Source organism: Mustela erminea, chromosome 13 (assembly GCF_009829155.1).
Source record: "Mustela erminea isolate mMusErm1 chromosome 13, mMusErm1.Pri, whole genome shotgun sequence".
In the NCBI taxonomy this organism is placed as follows: Eukaryota; Metazoa; Chordata; class Mammalia; order Carnivora; family Mustelidae; genus Mustela; species Mustela erminea.
The window spans coordinates 60,759,050-60,774,111 of record NC_045626.1 but is presented as its reverse complement, the minus strand read 5'-3'; the positions used below and the strand labels follow the sequence as shown (position 1 = coordinate 60,774,111).

General features: G+C 37.6%; 1 protein-coding gene across 7 annotated transcripts in view; it reads left to right on the top strand.

The window, feature by feature from the left end:
- Positions 1–15,062, top strand: part of PTPN2 (protein tyrosine phosphatase non-receptor type 2) — a 79,584-nt gene that overhangs the window by 42,251 nt on the left and 22,271 nt on the right. For 5 of the 7 annotated variants that reach the window (XM_032309576.1, XM_032309578.1, XM_032309575.1 and 2 more), the window contains 2 exons: positions 4,844–4,942; positions 8,842–8,979. In XM_032309576.1, coding sequence (XP_032165467.1) covers positions 4,844–4,942; positions 8,842–8,979 — 237 coding nt within the window. Of the gene's footprint in view, positions 1–1,883; positions 1,975–4,843; positions 4,943–8,841; positions 8,980–15,062 lie in introns of those variants that run through there. The other 2 variants (XM_032309579.1, XM_032309577.1) reach the window with 2 other exon arrangements.

Sequence of the window (15,062 nt, the reverse complement as noted above, 5' to 3'; positions counted from 1 at the left end):
ATTTTGTAGTAAAATGTAGGTATCTCCGTATTTTGCAGGTATGTATGTGAACATGAAATTAAAGTTATTTTTAAAAAGGAAATTTCTTTAATGAATGGCTTACACTAGTTCTTTTAAGGCAAATTATCTTCCTTGCTTTATACTGATACAAAATGTTTGTTAATGTTTTGTTAAGTTCTCTTCACCTAATCTCTATCATAACCAAAAGCCCTTCTCAACCCCTTTCTCTGGCATGCGTTTTCAGAGAATATGAACATGCCTTTGATGATGTCTGGCCTTTGCTCAGTGAGGGTAGTAAGACCAGGTGCCCAGAATATTGGCTGGAAGGCCAGAAAGCGTGAGGGTTCCTTGTGGCATTCTGCCCAGTTGCTTCTTGGCACATTGGCCACACCCATATTCCAGCACTAGTACTCTTTCATTGTTTGAAAATAGAAATTATTTTGGTTTATCTACACCAGCTACTCTTTATCAAATGACAAGAGACTTAATGAGTAGTGTTGTTATATCCCCCAGTTAATGATTTTTAAATTCAAAAGATAAGCTATATGTTCATAATATTTGAGTTGAGTTAGAATAACCTGTTACTGAAAGAGACAACAGTTTCATATAGTAAAAAGATATTCTACTGGACGGTTTCTGATTGACAGGAAATGAAAAATAATTACTTCATTTTACTTAAAGTAGCTGCTATATGTTAAAAAAAAGAGAGAGAGAGAGAGAAACTATTTTTAAAAATGGCAAGAACATAAAATCACAGTTCAAGGAAGAATATAAGGGTAAACAATATACCTCTGAAAAGATACGTAATTTTTCTAGTCATTAAGGAATATAATTTTAAATCAGTGGCCACCTCTCATTTTTTACAAGTGAAAATAGCAGAGATTTAAAAGTTTTTAATACTCAGTAGTTAAATGTGTACAGACATAAAGATAAATGTGAGGGTGTTTATTGCAACTTAGTTTTAATAGCACAGGGCCAGAAATAATAGGACAGAAATAATCTGTGAGGGATTGGCTAAATAAATTACTCATACAGCATTAATATTGGTTATTTCTAAGAATTAGGAATAATCAAACTTTATTGTTTTCTGCCTTTTTGTAATATTTGGAGTTTTTCTTGTGAGGATTTATGACATTTTTAATAAACTCATTTTTTAGAATTTCAGTTTACTTTCTGTTTGAAAAAAACCTATCATGTTCAAATATAGGAAAGAATAATTACCCTAGATCCCTCCCCACACCTTTCTCTCTCTCTCTCTCTCTCTCTCCTTTTTTCCCCAGTCTTGTTTATTTGTTCTTTTTTTCTCATCATAATCCTAAATTTTGTAGGTCCTTCTCAGGTTTCTGATTTAGGAGTTTATTCCCCCCCTTTCAGTCTACATCTGAGACTTCGACTCACGGAAACTGTGTGTTCAATGTTTGTATCTTAAGAGAATATAGACACTGGATTCACAGCATCTGTACCCAAATCCTGTCCAACTACTTCATTAGGCATTCATTCATCTGACAAAGATTTATTGAGTATCTACTGTGTGGTAGGCATTATTTTAAAAAAAACGGGCAGTGGAGCACCTGAGTAGCTCAGTCAGTTAAGCATCTGACTCTTGATTTCAGCTCAGGTCCTGATCTCAGGATCCTGAGATCCAGCTCCATGTTGGGCTCCATGCTGAGCATGGCATCTGCTTGAGATTCTCCTTTTTTTCCCTCTCCAACTGCCCCACCCCCCCTCTTAAAATCTTTTTAAAAAATTAAATAGACGTTAAATAAAACCTTCTTGTTTGGAACTTTATTTTACATCATAGTAGGAGATAAAATTAGTAACAGCTAGCAATTTTGTAACCTTATTCTATACTTTGTGTGTTTTGTATAATTTAAGGTTCAAAATAACTCTCTCTGGTAAACACTGGTTTTATGCACGAGGAATTATCTAAAGAGACCAGGAACATTAAACAACTTTACCAAGCCCATGCAACAAGTGAGTTGAAGCCAGATTTGAAGTCCCTTTGGCTCCATGGGTCATATTCTTAATCATTCAGCTCTCCTACCATAAGATTGCTATGTGACTTTGGACAAGCTACCTAACTCCCCAAGCATATGTCTACCTATATTATCTCTGAAACAGTGCTAAGAGAAATTTTTATAGTTCCTGATACTGTGGTAAGCCCTCCATGGATTATTTGTTGTGGCACGTGTTACTGCTTTTTATTATTAGTAGTAATAGTAGTAGTAATAGTCCTCTTATAAAATATTGTAAATCCCATCGTAATAAAGAAAAATGCCTACAAATTGTGTTTAAGTGCCCTGTATCTATTGGACTGTGCTGTGTGCCCTGATAGCATTTAGAACTGGAGGACTAGGAAGGCTGTCTTTAGCTTTTTTATTCTTTCCTGAATTTTCCCCCTATATATTCCAGGTCTTCACTGGATATTTTTATCCAGATGACTCATTTACATCACAAATTCTGTATTTTCTACATCTAACTCTTCTTTTTCTTTTTCTTTCTTTTTTTCTTTTTTTAAACCAAGCCACCTCCCTTCCTGTTTTTCCCACATGGGTGAAAGCTATGCTCACCTTCTACCAAATCCTAATGCAATTGCTTTTTAATTTATTTCCTTGCTACCAGTCCCTCCCTTCCTAACCTGTCTTTTTAGCAATGCCTCCAGAGTTATTTTTGTAACATACAAATCTGATCATATCACTTTACTTCTTAAAAAGTTTGGTGACTATTTCCTGCATTCGACCCTCCACACTCTACAGGTGTGGTTTCCTACTGCATACTTACCTATACTTTGCCCTCATTGATTCCTTTTCTCTCCCAAATGTACCCTATACTTGCACGTGCCTTGTCTTATTCTTGGAATGGACCCTGGCTTGCTCCCTGTCCTTCTATGATGCCTCCCTGTATCAGTTCCTTCCTCATTTTTAAGGCTCTATTGTACCGTCCTCCCTACTTGGGAAGATCTGATGGTTTACCCCTCGCTCTGGTAGTGCTTGATATGTTTCAATTAGTAGAACAAGGACTTCTCCTTGCCTCTTAGAAAGCTCTTTGAAGGCTGGGGATATTTTATAGGACACAAAACTAGAGATGCTAGATGTTTGTTAAAACCTTAGCTATTCTAATTGTCATTTGTTGCTTCTTTTTGTCACCTTTTTCCTCTGAAAAAAAAATTTTTTTTAAGATTTTATTTATTTGACAGAGAGAGACACAGCGAGAGAGCTAACACAGGCAGGGGGAGTGGGAGAGGGAGAAGCCGGCTTCCCACCTGCTTCAGGTAGCCTGCTGCGGGGCTCGATCCCAGGACCCTGGAACCATGACCTAAGCTAAGGACAGATGCTTAATTGATTGAGCCACCCAGGCACTGGTCCTCTGAATTTAAAAAAAAAAAAAATTACACACACACACACACACACACACACATATAATCATTCCTTGCTGTAAATCTCCACTTCACAAAAAACAAACAAACAACAAAAACTGTTATTATTGCTTGTAGGTGGAAGAGCTGAGAAATAACCCACACTACGACCTTAGAACCACCGACAGAATGTGTTTTGTGTTTCCATATGTATACACACTAAGGAGTGATTTCTCTGGTGAATGGATAGATCCATTTTTCTAAATGAAAGAAAAGGCATTCATTTTAACTGGTGATTTTCTCACTTCGTTTTGTTTTAGAAGTAGATCAAGTAATAGATAATATCCATTGAGTGAGGAGAACAGGATCTTAAAATATTTGGTTGTCGTTACTCAGGATTCTGAGTGGATTTCTGGCCTTTTTATAACTTAGAAGCTTGGAGTTTATAATTTAAATAATATTAATAAGGAATCTGCTATAAACCAGGGAATACAACTGCGTAAAAGATATTTTCAGCCTCAAACCACGTGAATCACCTTGTTTGTCATGGGAAGCTGAAGTTCCAGGAGACCTGGCCTCCAGCCCCTGAAGCTGCCCCTCCCCTGCCCTGTGAGGAGAGTGCTTGCTGACTCGGCCGTTAGTTGCAGGAGAGCCTCATTCATTTTCACCTGTAAAATAACTTATAATTTGACTCTGGCCTTTCATCTCTTATTTGCCCTTTCTTCTGCCCTGTGCTCCCATTAAGTAAAATGTGAAGATAATTGGATTTGACACCCCCCCCCCCCCAATATGAACCATTGCCTCTTTTAAGTCTTCTATTGAGGTCGCACATGCTGTGGTTTTGTAGATTAACAGCTACAGGCACTTTGAAATTTCTGCTTTTTCTGGAAATCTTTTTCTGGTTCACTTGGGGTGGTTGGTTGGCCAGTGATGGCACAGATTTCCTCTTTTGTAGGACTGCCATGATCCATGGCAGGCAAGGCCTCTCTTCCTGCTGTGAAAGCTGAAAGGGACAGAAATTTTCTTTGCAGCTAGAACATGACCAGTCAGATATTCCTGCCCATATTTTGACTCTGGTTTGTTGAAAGGTTATGCGTGACTGCTATGGCCACCTTTGTATGGCGATGCCAGCAAAGTGAAGTGATGGTAGTGCCAGGGTCAGGAGCACTGTCCCAGGCAGACTCCTTTGAGCAGAATCTTGCCTTGACATTGGTTCCCACCGAAGCCTGGCTTTCCAGCCCTCAACTCTGAAAGTCAGCTGATAACCTAAAAAATTCATTTTTGGCCTAAGTCAATAAAAGTCAGTTTTGATCATTTATAAGCAACTAGTACGGACTGACTTTTTAACTCTAGTGGATTTAAAGTCATGATTTACTTATTATGATTCAGTACATTGTTCTTAAACCAGAAGCATACTTGGAAGGAATTTTCCTTGAACCTTGTTCCTTCTCCTTTCTCTTACCTCCTTTTTCTTCTCTGTTCTTACAGGGTCCACTTCCTAATACAGGTTGCCATTTCTGGCTCATGGTTTGGCAGCAGAAGACCAAAGCAGTTGTCATGCTAAACCGAGTTGTGGAGAAAGAATCGGTGAGTAATACTTAATATTTACAAATTAGTGTACTGCCTGTATCATTAGCTTATAAATGTTTTCATATTTCCTTTGGGATATTTATTAATTTATTGGTTTTGGCCTTGAATTGCTAAAGGCTCTGGTCAGGGTATCCCTGACCAGAAGTAGTGTATCCTTTTCCTTTCTTGCCTTAAGTATTTAAATAATAGTTGCACAACACTACTCTCCAAGATGTAAATACAGTGAAACACATATTGACCAGTGGTGACATAGGTCTTTGGAATCCCTAGGCTTTATTAGAATTTCTATAATTTATTATCATCAAAATCTTGAAAATTTTGTAAAAGATTTAAGTGACAGGTTTTAGTTAACGTATATGAATGTTTATTGACTCTTAGGTCATGAGACCATAAGTTTGGGAATGTATAAATTTATTGAAACTTGAGGTACTGTCTAAACACAGTGCTAATTAGTTAAATCTTTTAACTTTTGCACTTTTAGGTTCTTTTGTCAAAGAAACAAATTGGAGAGTATTGTCAGTAAGGGCTTTTCAAGCCTAAGATCTTCAGATTCCTGATTCTTACTTTTATCTAAATTAATATTTGGTGGCTTTCGATGGTGGTACAAATTATTCTACTCTCCTTCTAATCCTGAGTGGCATTCACATACCAGAATGTCTAACAATGTTAGCATAGTTGTTTACAGTGGCTTTTCATGGCTTCCAGTGTGACTTAAAAATTAAGTGATGATGACATTGTTTGAACAATATGAGCAGCATTGCAAAGTAGTTGATTTGTAAGTTTCATCTCTCCTTTTGGAGTATAATTACTATATTCATAAGACTGCCACTAGAAATTAGAGATCATATTTATGGTGGTTGGGACTAGATGCTTCGTAAGATTCAAGTTAATAATTCTGGGGAAGATTATTTCATGGGTGATACTGCTTTGTTTATGAAGAGGCCCCTAATGTCTGATTATCTTTCTTTTTATGCTGTTAGCAGACATTGCTGGTCAGTGCTTAGTTCCTTATTTAGTTAAGGGTCACAAAATAGTGATATTCCAATTTTATCATTCCCTCTTAAATTTTTGTTGGAATACTTCTATAGAAAGAAACTTTCGAAGTGCCTAGGGGCAGAGTCAGTTAAGCGCCTGACTCTTGGTTTAGGCTTATGTTGTGATCTCAGGGTTTTGGGATCAAGCCCCATGCTGGGCTCTGTGCTCAGCACAGAGTCTGCTTAAGTTTCTCTCTCTCTCTTCCTCTCCCTCCCCTGCCCCCCTTCTCTAATTTTAAAAAAAAAAAAGAAGAAGAAGAAGAAAGAAAGAAACTTTCCTTCTAGTTAGTTGACCACTTTTATATAGGAAAGCAGTTTTCAAAATAGTTGATTCCCTAGTGTCTCAGCAGGTGACCAGTTAGATTTTTTTGGTGTGGGGACAGGGGCAGGAAGGATCAGTTATTACGAACTCCTAGATTTAATCATATATGATGTACTTTACTCCATTGCAGTTATTATGTGTCTTAGTAGTTGAATTATTTCTCTGTTAGCTAGCAGGAATCTCTGCAAGTTGGGCTCTGAGTCAGAAATCTAAGAGATAAAACCAAAGAGTCTTTAATAATTTTCTTACTGTCTGGAATGACTCCTTAACCTCTTCTTCATAGAATCAGCCATTTCTCTAAGGAACCTTGGTTTCTTTTATTGGACAATGGTATTTCAAGATGACAATAAAAATAGGAATGTTTACTGATGCTGGGTTGATCATTGTTTTTAGAGCTTTTTAGTGAACAGAGCTAAGGAAAATATGTGTTTGTGTGTTAGATAACATGCTTCAAGGGTTCATACTGATACTTCAATTCAAATTTAGAATGGTAGGGGGATGGCTTAACACTTTTGATCTTGTATCTGTTGCCTCCTTTTTCCATACCATGAATCCAGCTTCTCAAAGACACAACGGATAAAGAATATTTTATAATGACTCATTTACTTTGTCCCATGTTAAATACCAAAAATACTCATAATAAGAGTATCAACTCCATCACCAAAATAATTACTGAATAAGTTTTGAATTTTTTATGTTTTTCCCATCTCGTTCTGTTTTTAAGTTGTACTTTACCTACATTGTCAGAGTATATAACATCCTACCTATACTGTGGTCTCTGTCTTATATCCCTTGTAAAGTCTTATTTCTACATATAAATATATATTTAATTTACACTGTCGGTCTTACTGATGATTCTCCAGTCGTTCTGTAGGTAGCTCACTCTGTAGTGCATACTAAAGAGGGGACTCATGGGCATTATAGTTCCTGATTTCTTACCTGTCGATGAGAGTTTACTGTGCTGTCCTAATGCTTAAAAGTCACTTTGGCAGGATATAAAATCTTGGCTCACATTTGCTTTTCTTTGAGCAACTTAAATACATTACTCCCATTTCCTTTTGGCATTACAGATTACTGACAAAGTCAATTGGATATCTGATTTTATTTCCTTTGTAAGTCATGTGTTCTTTTTTATCTAGGTTACCCCAAAAGCTTTTTTTTTTTCCTCCTTCAAATCCCGTTAATTTTACCAAAATATGTCTTAAGTGTTGGTTATTCTGGGTCAGTTTTTCCAGATGCATAGTATGTTCTTTAAATTGTATTCATTTTACTTGTCAGTATTTACTCTTTGCTTGCTTTAGTGTTCTTCTTTGGGTCCTCCTGTGATACACTAGATTTTCTTTGCTTATTTTTATATTTGTCACTTTCTCTTAACTCCTGTCTTTCACTCCATTTCTTTTTTATTTAAGAAATGTCTTCCTTTTCCTTTTCTTTTTTTCCTAGGACATTATCTGATGTGCTTATTCATGCCTCTGTTCCTTTTAGTTTAGTCTTCCTTTCTGAAATGATGTGTTCTTTGATTCCTGATTTTTTTTCTGTTTCCTATCACTGCATTTCTGAGTTGTTCTCACTTATGCTCTTTCACTTCTTGGACCATATTTAAAATGTCTTTTAGCACCCTTGGAAGTATCAGCTTATAGTAATTATTTGTTTGGAGGTGTTGTTACTGTTTGTGATTTAGAAAAGAAGAAATGACCATATTTTATAAGGATATTTTTGTGGGTTTTTTTCCCCCCTAATAAAGGCTCTTTATCTCACCTTGCCACATAATTTGGCTTTTGGGAAGATGCTTTTATCGTCACAAATAGGAATTCCATATTAGTAGCTTTGCCAAAGTATACTAACTCTAGATAAAGAGGACTTATCTTCTTATTCTTTTTTAAAAGATCCTATTTATTAGAGAGAGGGAGAGAGCATAATCAAGAGGAAGGGAATAGGGAGAGAGATAAGCATGCTCCCTGCTGAGTGGGAGCCCTGAGACAGGGGGCTCTTTTCCAGGACCCTGAGATCATGACCCGAGCCACAGTCCAATACTTAACTGACTGAGCCACCCAGGCACCCCTAAGGAGACTTACATTCTGATTCATTCCCCTGACTTAATTTTGTTATTTCTAGGTAAGTAGTATTTGGTAGCAGATTCATACGTATTTGTAGAAAATACTTATAAAATAAAACCTTTTCAATACTGTTTGAAGAAAAGATTCTTTCAATAGGTTGATAATTTTAGAAATGTAAAGTGAATGCCAGTATGATGTTAAAATATAGGTTATCATGCTTTAGAAATGACAGATTCACTTTTATGAACGTATCTGTTGATGGCTTTTTTTTACTATAAGTTATAGTAACTTATAGTACAGATCTGCTTTTATAAAATGCCAATCTTATTAAAATACATTGATCATCAAATGTAGTACAGTTGTTCATAGATTTGGGTACTTGAAAAAAATGTAACATGTATGTGGGTGGTTTGTCTTCCATTCCCAGCTTTTTAAGAGTTACATAATGTCTATGAACTAATATCTACATATCCTTAAATTTAGGTTAAATGTGCACAATACTGGCCGACAAAAGATGATCGAGAGATGCTGTTTAAAGAAACAGGATTCAGTGTGAAGTTCTTGTCAGAAGATGTGAAGTCATATTATACAGTACATCTACTGCAGTTAGAAAATATCAATGTAAGACTCTTCGTGCCCAAAAGATTGGACCTTATATTGCTGGTTTTCAGAATTATTTTTTTGTGATTAGATTTGAAGTTTGGGGCTATACATACACTTTGATAGTATCTAAAATAGTATATAGTCATAACCGTAGGGTTTACATTGTGTTTCCTACATGTGGTAGCTCTCTGAGGACCCTTGAGAGAAAACCTTAGAAACAAAGGATTTTGAAATTCAGGTTGATATATGAGGATTGAAGACAGGATGAAGAGAGAGAGCTTTACAATCAAGCTAACCTGGATTCAGATCCTGGATTTGAATTTTATTGGATTCAAAACCTGGATTCAAATCTTTTGTTTAGTAGAAATGTCCCTGGATCCTGTTGCTCAACATCCCTCACCCTTTCCTTATCTGTAAAGCTGACACTGTAATAGTGCCCTCTCAGGGCTGTCGCGGAGATCAAAGGAAGATGTGTACGCAAGCTACCTAATGTAGAATAGGTGCCCAGGAAACATGGCAGCACTTGGTGCTTCTGAGAGTGGCAGGCAAGTCAAGAAAATCACTTAGTGGAATGTTGTTAATTCAGATGATTGACCACAGAGAAATTTGTCCTTCCTGAATTTTGGAAAATGGTGAAATAAATTTAGCATATGGTCCCAAGAACATTTATTGGGATCTTTTCCAGAAATATGAGAATTGTTCCTGCTTACTTGGTTGAGATACACGTACATGGTGGATTATGAACCTGCTATTGTCAAGTTGAGGATTAAGACATTTCTCCCCCTTTTACCACCTACATGTCTTCTTTGTGTTGTAATCAGGATAACTGGAAAATATAATATGCTCTTAGGAGGTAGGAAAACTAGAAAATAGGAAAACGTTTGTTTGCCAAAAAATGATTTCAGGAATGTATCTAATCTGTATAGTGAGATACTGTTTTACTTAACCACTAACTGAATGAAATGATTAACATGGGATCATTGACCAAAAAAAGTTTTATAGGAGGGGCTATATAAAGTGCATACACACACACACACACTTTTAGAGATGAAGAAATACATTTTATGGTTGATCTCTTGGAATGCCTCTGTTTTTGCGGCATACTATAAGGACAGGTGCGCAGTGTTGAGGGCTGAGGCCCAGTTTCCCGTGACATCCATAACTAAGCTTTTTATGCGATCTCTTAGGTTATCTAAGAAGTCTTAAGGTTGGGAATTACAAGACTTAAATTTATTTATAAATTTCTCTTATTGTAGTTTTTTGTACCAACTGTTCCAGTTACATATGTCTTAAGCTGCCCTGACCTACATCAGCAACTGTTTGACACTAGCCTGTGCAGTACTCATTCCCAGAAATGCAATGCTTTTCTATAAACTTCCCATGGTTCTTCGAATCATCTTCTCTTGGTATTTATCCCAGGTACCTCCTCTGCTTCTGGCATGAAAACTTACTTGAATGGAGAAGGTCATAGATGTTTTTCCCTGTTTCTGACACCTATCCTAATTAAGAGTTGATAATAGCTTAATAATAAAATGAGTTTTGTCTCTTGTTTATCATTTTGCCAAGCACTTTTACATATATATGATTTGACCCCCAGTCTTCCTATAATGTCATAGAGTAAATATTCTTAATATTTCCATATTTTCAGTATTTTTAAAAAACCTATAATCCGTTCAGATTATAAGATTTTTCCTGTAAATAGATTACTCAGCTAATAAGTGACAGGCCAGAACTCAAATCCAGATCTCTTGACTTGGAATGACATGGAGCTAAGTCTTTTGAAAACATGCTAATTGTCCTAGTAAAGGAAGACTCTTGGTTCTAAAGCATCTTTCTGTGAACTGTGAACTGGCCAACCACTATTTCAGTTGTTAGTGTCTGAGTGATTTCTTATTGGCCTGGGCTCAGAATCCACCATAATTAATAGCAACAGTATGCTTACATTCTACCTTACAATCTTTAGTAAGAACTAGGGATGTTAGAAGAACAAAGTAGCATTTCAACATGAGAAGCAGAATTGCATTTGGTTAAGTATTTCCACTCTGGATCCAGAATGCCTGAGTTGAAATCCCCAGTGTATGCCTCCTGGCTGTGTGGCTGGTCCCACTATTTACCCTCCGTGCATCAATTTCTCATCTATAGAATGAGGATAAGGACCATGTGCCTCAGAGGGTTGCTATAAGGATCAAGGGAATTAATGCTATAACAGGCCTAAGACTCTATGCAGAATTCACAATTAGTAGCTTTAGTTGTGTGCATCTGTTTCCTTTGTCCTATCAATGAATTGGGAAGGACTACAGGAGCAAGGGCAGTTGAGAAGAATAAGTTGAGGGAGAAAGAAATACCAAACAAGTGAGAATGGTGATGCTGCAGGTGGGGAGAGGTCACCAACCTCACCCTGAGCTGCAGAGAACCAGTCTGCTGCTAAAGGAGTGTGACTTGTATGTATTAACGGGTCTGGGGCCAAAGCCGTGGGTCTGTGTGGTCCCTGCTCTTTTACTGCCCTCTGGTCTAAGGGAGCATAAAGCCACACACCAGCAGCCCTTTCCAGTGTCTTCAGTAGAGCTTAGAGTTTGAACTTTTGCCCCTGAATGAAGAGACTCCATCTCTGCTTTTGAAGTGGCCCTGTGGCTTCAGCCACGGGGAAGGTTTTGCAGGACTTTTAAAAATGTAAGGTCATCTTGAGTGCTTATTTGTCTTTCAGGATTTTCTTTTTAGTTGCCCTTCACTATTTTCCATAATATTGTTGGCTGGCTTTCTGTTTATCAAGTTCCAGGAATACTATTGTAATGCTGGCTGCCTTCTGTTTCTCTGTCCCTGTAGATTTGCCCAGAACAGGATGAGTGCCTAATTATTATCATGCTCGTCTGGGATTTGATTCAAAATAGTCTGAACAGTTTATCCCACCTGGAATGTCATCCTCTCTTCTCTGCCTATTTATATCCTGCACGCCCTTCAGGACCACCTTGTGGCCCATTTCTTGGTTAGGGCTTTCTTCGTTTATCTGTGACGCATTCCTTCCTAATAGCTGTAATATTTAACACTTCTCTCCATAATTTAAATCTTACCATTTTACTGGCTTATTTAGTACTTTGTACTTTGACTCCATAACAAGGTGTTCAGCTCCCTATGGGTCGAGTCCTTACCTGTTTACTTCGTGCTTCCCTCTGCCATTGCACCGATTGAAAACACATTCTAAAACACAGGCGTGATCCTTCCACTTTGCTCTAAAAAACCCTTTCTGTGGCCAGTGCAGAAGTCCAGGACCGGGCCCAGACTGGTCCTTCCTCCTTGTCTAGATACTCAGTGTTTGTTCTTGCTAACGGCCCTACACTTTTCAAAAAGGCTGAGCCCTGGGGGCTCACACCTCTGTGTATTGCTTTTCTCCCTCAGAATGCAAGCCCCATGCCTACCTGTTTCTGTCACTCTCCTCTCCTCCTGATCTGATGAGTTCATCTTTCAGAATGAATTACAGTAACTAAATATTTAATACAGACTGTATAACGATCCTGGCAAAAACTGATGAGGGATTGAACTAAGGCACTTATAGTGAGCTACAGATCTCATATAAATTTGTACTTAGGAGATAGAGTTCACAAACTTTGCTGCTCCTTGGTGTAGAGGAAATAATAAGTTAAATAGTTGAAAATGTGGAGAGGTTTACGATTGGAGCTTATTAGGGGCTACAATAGAGACAATTCGTGTAATTGCTTCAGAAAAGGTATCTGTTAAGTATTTACCATATGCAGGCATAGGTTAGGCACTTCACATTCACGGTTTCATTTATTCCTCATTAATGCCTCAATAATGTTTGAGAAATACTCCTTTCATTTATGCCTTGTAAGGTAAGTACTGTTTTTAACCATTTACAGATGACAAAATTGGGCTTATGATGAAAGTCTTGGAAACATAATCTTGGTATTTCTGTAAATGCCCAAAGTGTGAAAATAATTGGGCCTAGGACCAAAGAGCCGTGTAGATTTCTTTGTAATAATTAGAAAATTTATAATCTTATCTGTCTGTATAAAATAGTAGTTAACTTGAATTTGAATGGCTTTAGGTGGCATACACTTAAATTGCCATAAGCCTGGCTGTCACCCCTGGTCTTACACCTACTCAGTTCCTAGCTTATTTTCCTGGCCTCCATATATAATGAATTAGATATCCTTATTCAGGAATAGAATTCTCCTTCAAAATATCTAAGTAACATTTTGCTTTAAAAAGAAGAGTGAACCACTGACCATTTTGTGCATAGAGTGGTGTGCATAAGTCAGTGTTTACAAAGAAGATTTGGCAGGCATGTGCAGATGGGGACTGCCATGTAATTGCAGATGCAGCCAGGTGTCCATGGGGTGTGAGGTCAGCATTGAGAGGGGATGGAGAGGCCAACTGGGTGTCACAGGAGGACTGATGGGACTTGATGACCTGGGAGAAGGAAAGTGGGCTTCCACCAGTTTTGAAATAGGGAGTTTGTCAAAAATTGCAAAGGCTACATGTAGAGAGCTTGTTTGGAATAAAGATGAATTTTGTTTTAGCTCTCTAGCCTTTGGCAGTCCTTTCCCCCCACCCCCTCTATTTTTTTTTTTTTTTTTTCCAGCACGAAAAAGAGAAGAGGTCCAGTCAAGTATATAAACATTTCTTTTCTATCACAGTAGTAAACATATGGATCTTACTGCTTCATGAAGTGGTCCATTGGGAATTGTATGATTTTTGTGAGCTGTGACTTTGAATCTTGTTTCAGTAGGGACACATTAGTAAAAATTAACTTCTTAAGAAGTTCTTTAGTCTGGTCCTGTTAGGGGAAGAAAAAAGACTGATTCTCAAAAATCTATTAGTGGGGAAGACTGCATTATACAAACAGTCGTGAACATTTCTGGGAACTGGCTTTGAGTATCCCAGACAGCATGACCTGAATTTGAAAAAAAATCAAGAGACTGCTAGTCTTGAGCCAAAATCATACAAGTGGGAAAAAAAAGCAAGCAGTTGCTCAGGATTGTGGGTTGACTCTAGGTTTTAAGCCAGAGGTGATGCAGTAAGTAGCATAAGTGAGTATACAGCTGTGTCGGAAACTGGGCCGTACCTTGCAGAGCACAGCTCACAGGTGAGCCAGGTTCTGGCACCACCGTTCAGACCAAGTAGCTCCAGCAGGTCCACACTGGACCTGGTTTAGGCTCACATGGCAGAATCTGGCCCTGCTTTGTAAGGTCAGCGTAGTGGATGACCACAGCCTGGCAGTGTGTGTTGGTGTGTGTTGGGGCCCGGGGGGGTGGGGTGGGGGTGGTGTCTGGAAATTAGGGGTAAACACGCCCACTGGAATCTTAGACCCCATTTAAAGGAAGATGTGGCTTTAAGTTCTCCATGCCCCTGGGCTATGGCAGGAACAGCCACTTTAGCCCATTTCTGTGCTGGTAATGTGTTGTTAGGTGTCCATTTATGGCTTTGTAAGAAGAAACTGAAGATTAGCCTTCTTAATTTGGAATATTTTCGATACCTTTTTTTTAATACAGTAAATTTAACCCCCTCACTTTTTTACATACAATAAGCTATAATTTTAAAAGGAAATGTTTTGAAATTTAGGAATCCCAGTGATCATTTTAATTAGTAATAGATTTCTGTCTTCTGATACTGTCAGTGTACTGAGAGCCTATGGATCAGAGTGTATTTGGAATTATGAAAGCTGAATTTTAAGAAAATTAGTCACTGGAAGTATGTAATTTGAAATTTTTTAAAGAATTTCTACACTGTATTTAATCAGTATTATACCTTGTATAACCATTCTGGGACTTAGGAATCTTCATTTCTACTGAAAAGGGGAAATTTTATTTTTTATAACATGAATATTAATTCTGAAAACTTGTCCCAAAAGCAGGATACTATAATAATTATCTTTAGCTGTTAACAATGAAAATTATCATGTGGTGGTGGTTGTTTTTTCCCCTAATGTTGCTTGTGTGGCTTCTCTCTCCATAAACATCCTACAATGAAACTGAGAAATTGTTCAGAGATATGTTAGAGAGTTACTGCTTCGGTTTACAAAAATGAAGACTGGAAGGCACTAAAGTGCTTCATGGGGCAAAAGGCAGCTGGCAAAAGCTTAGGAA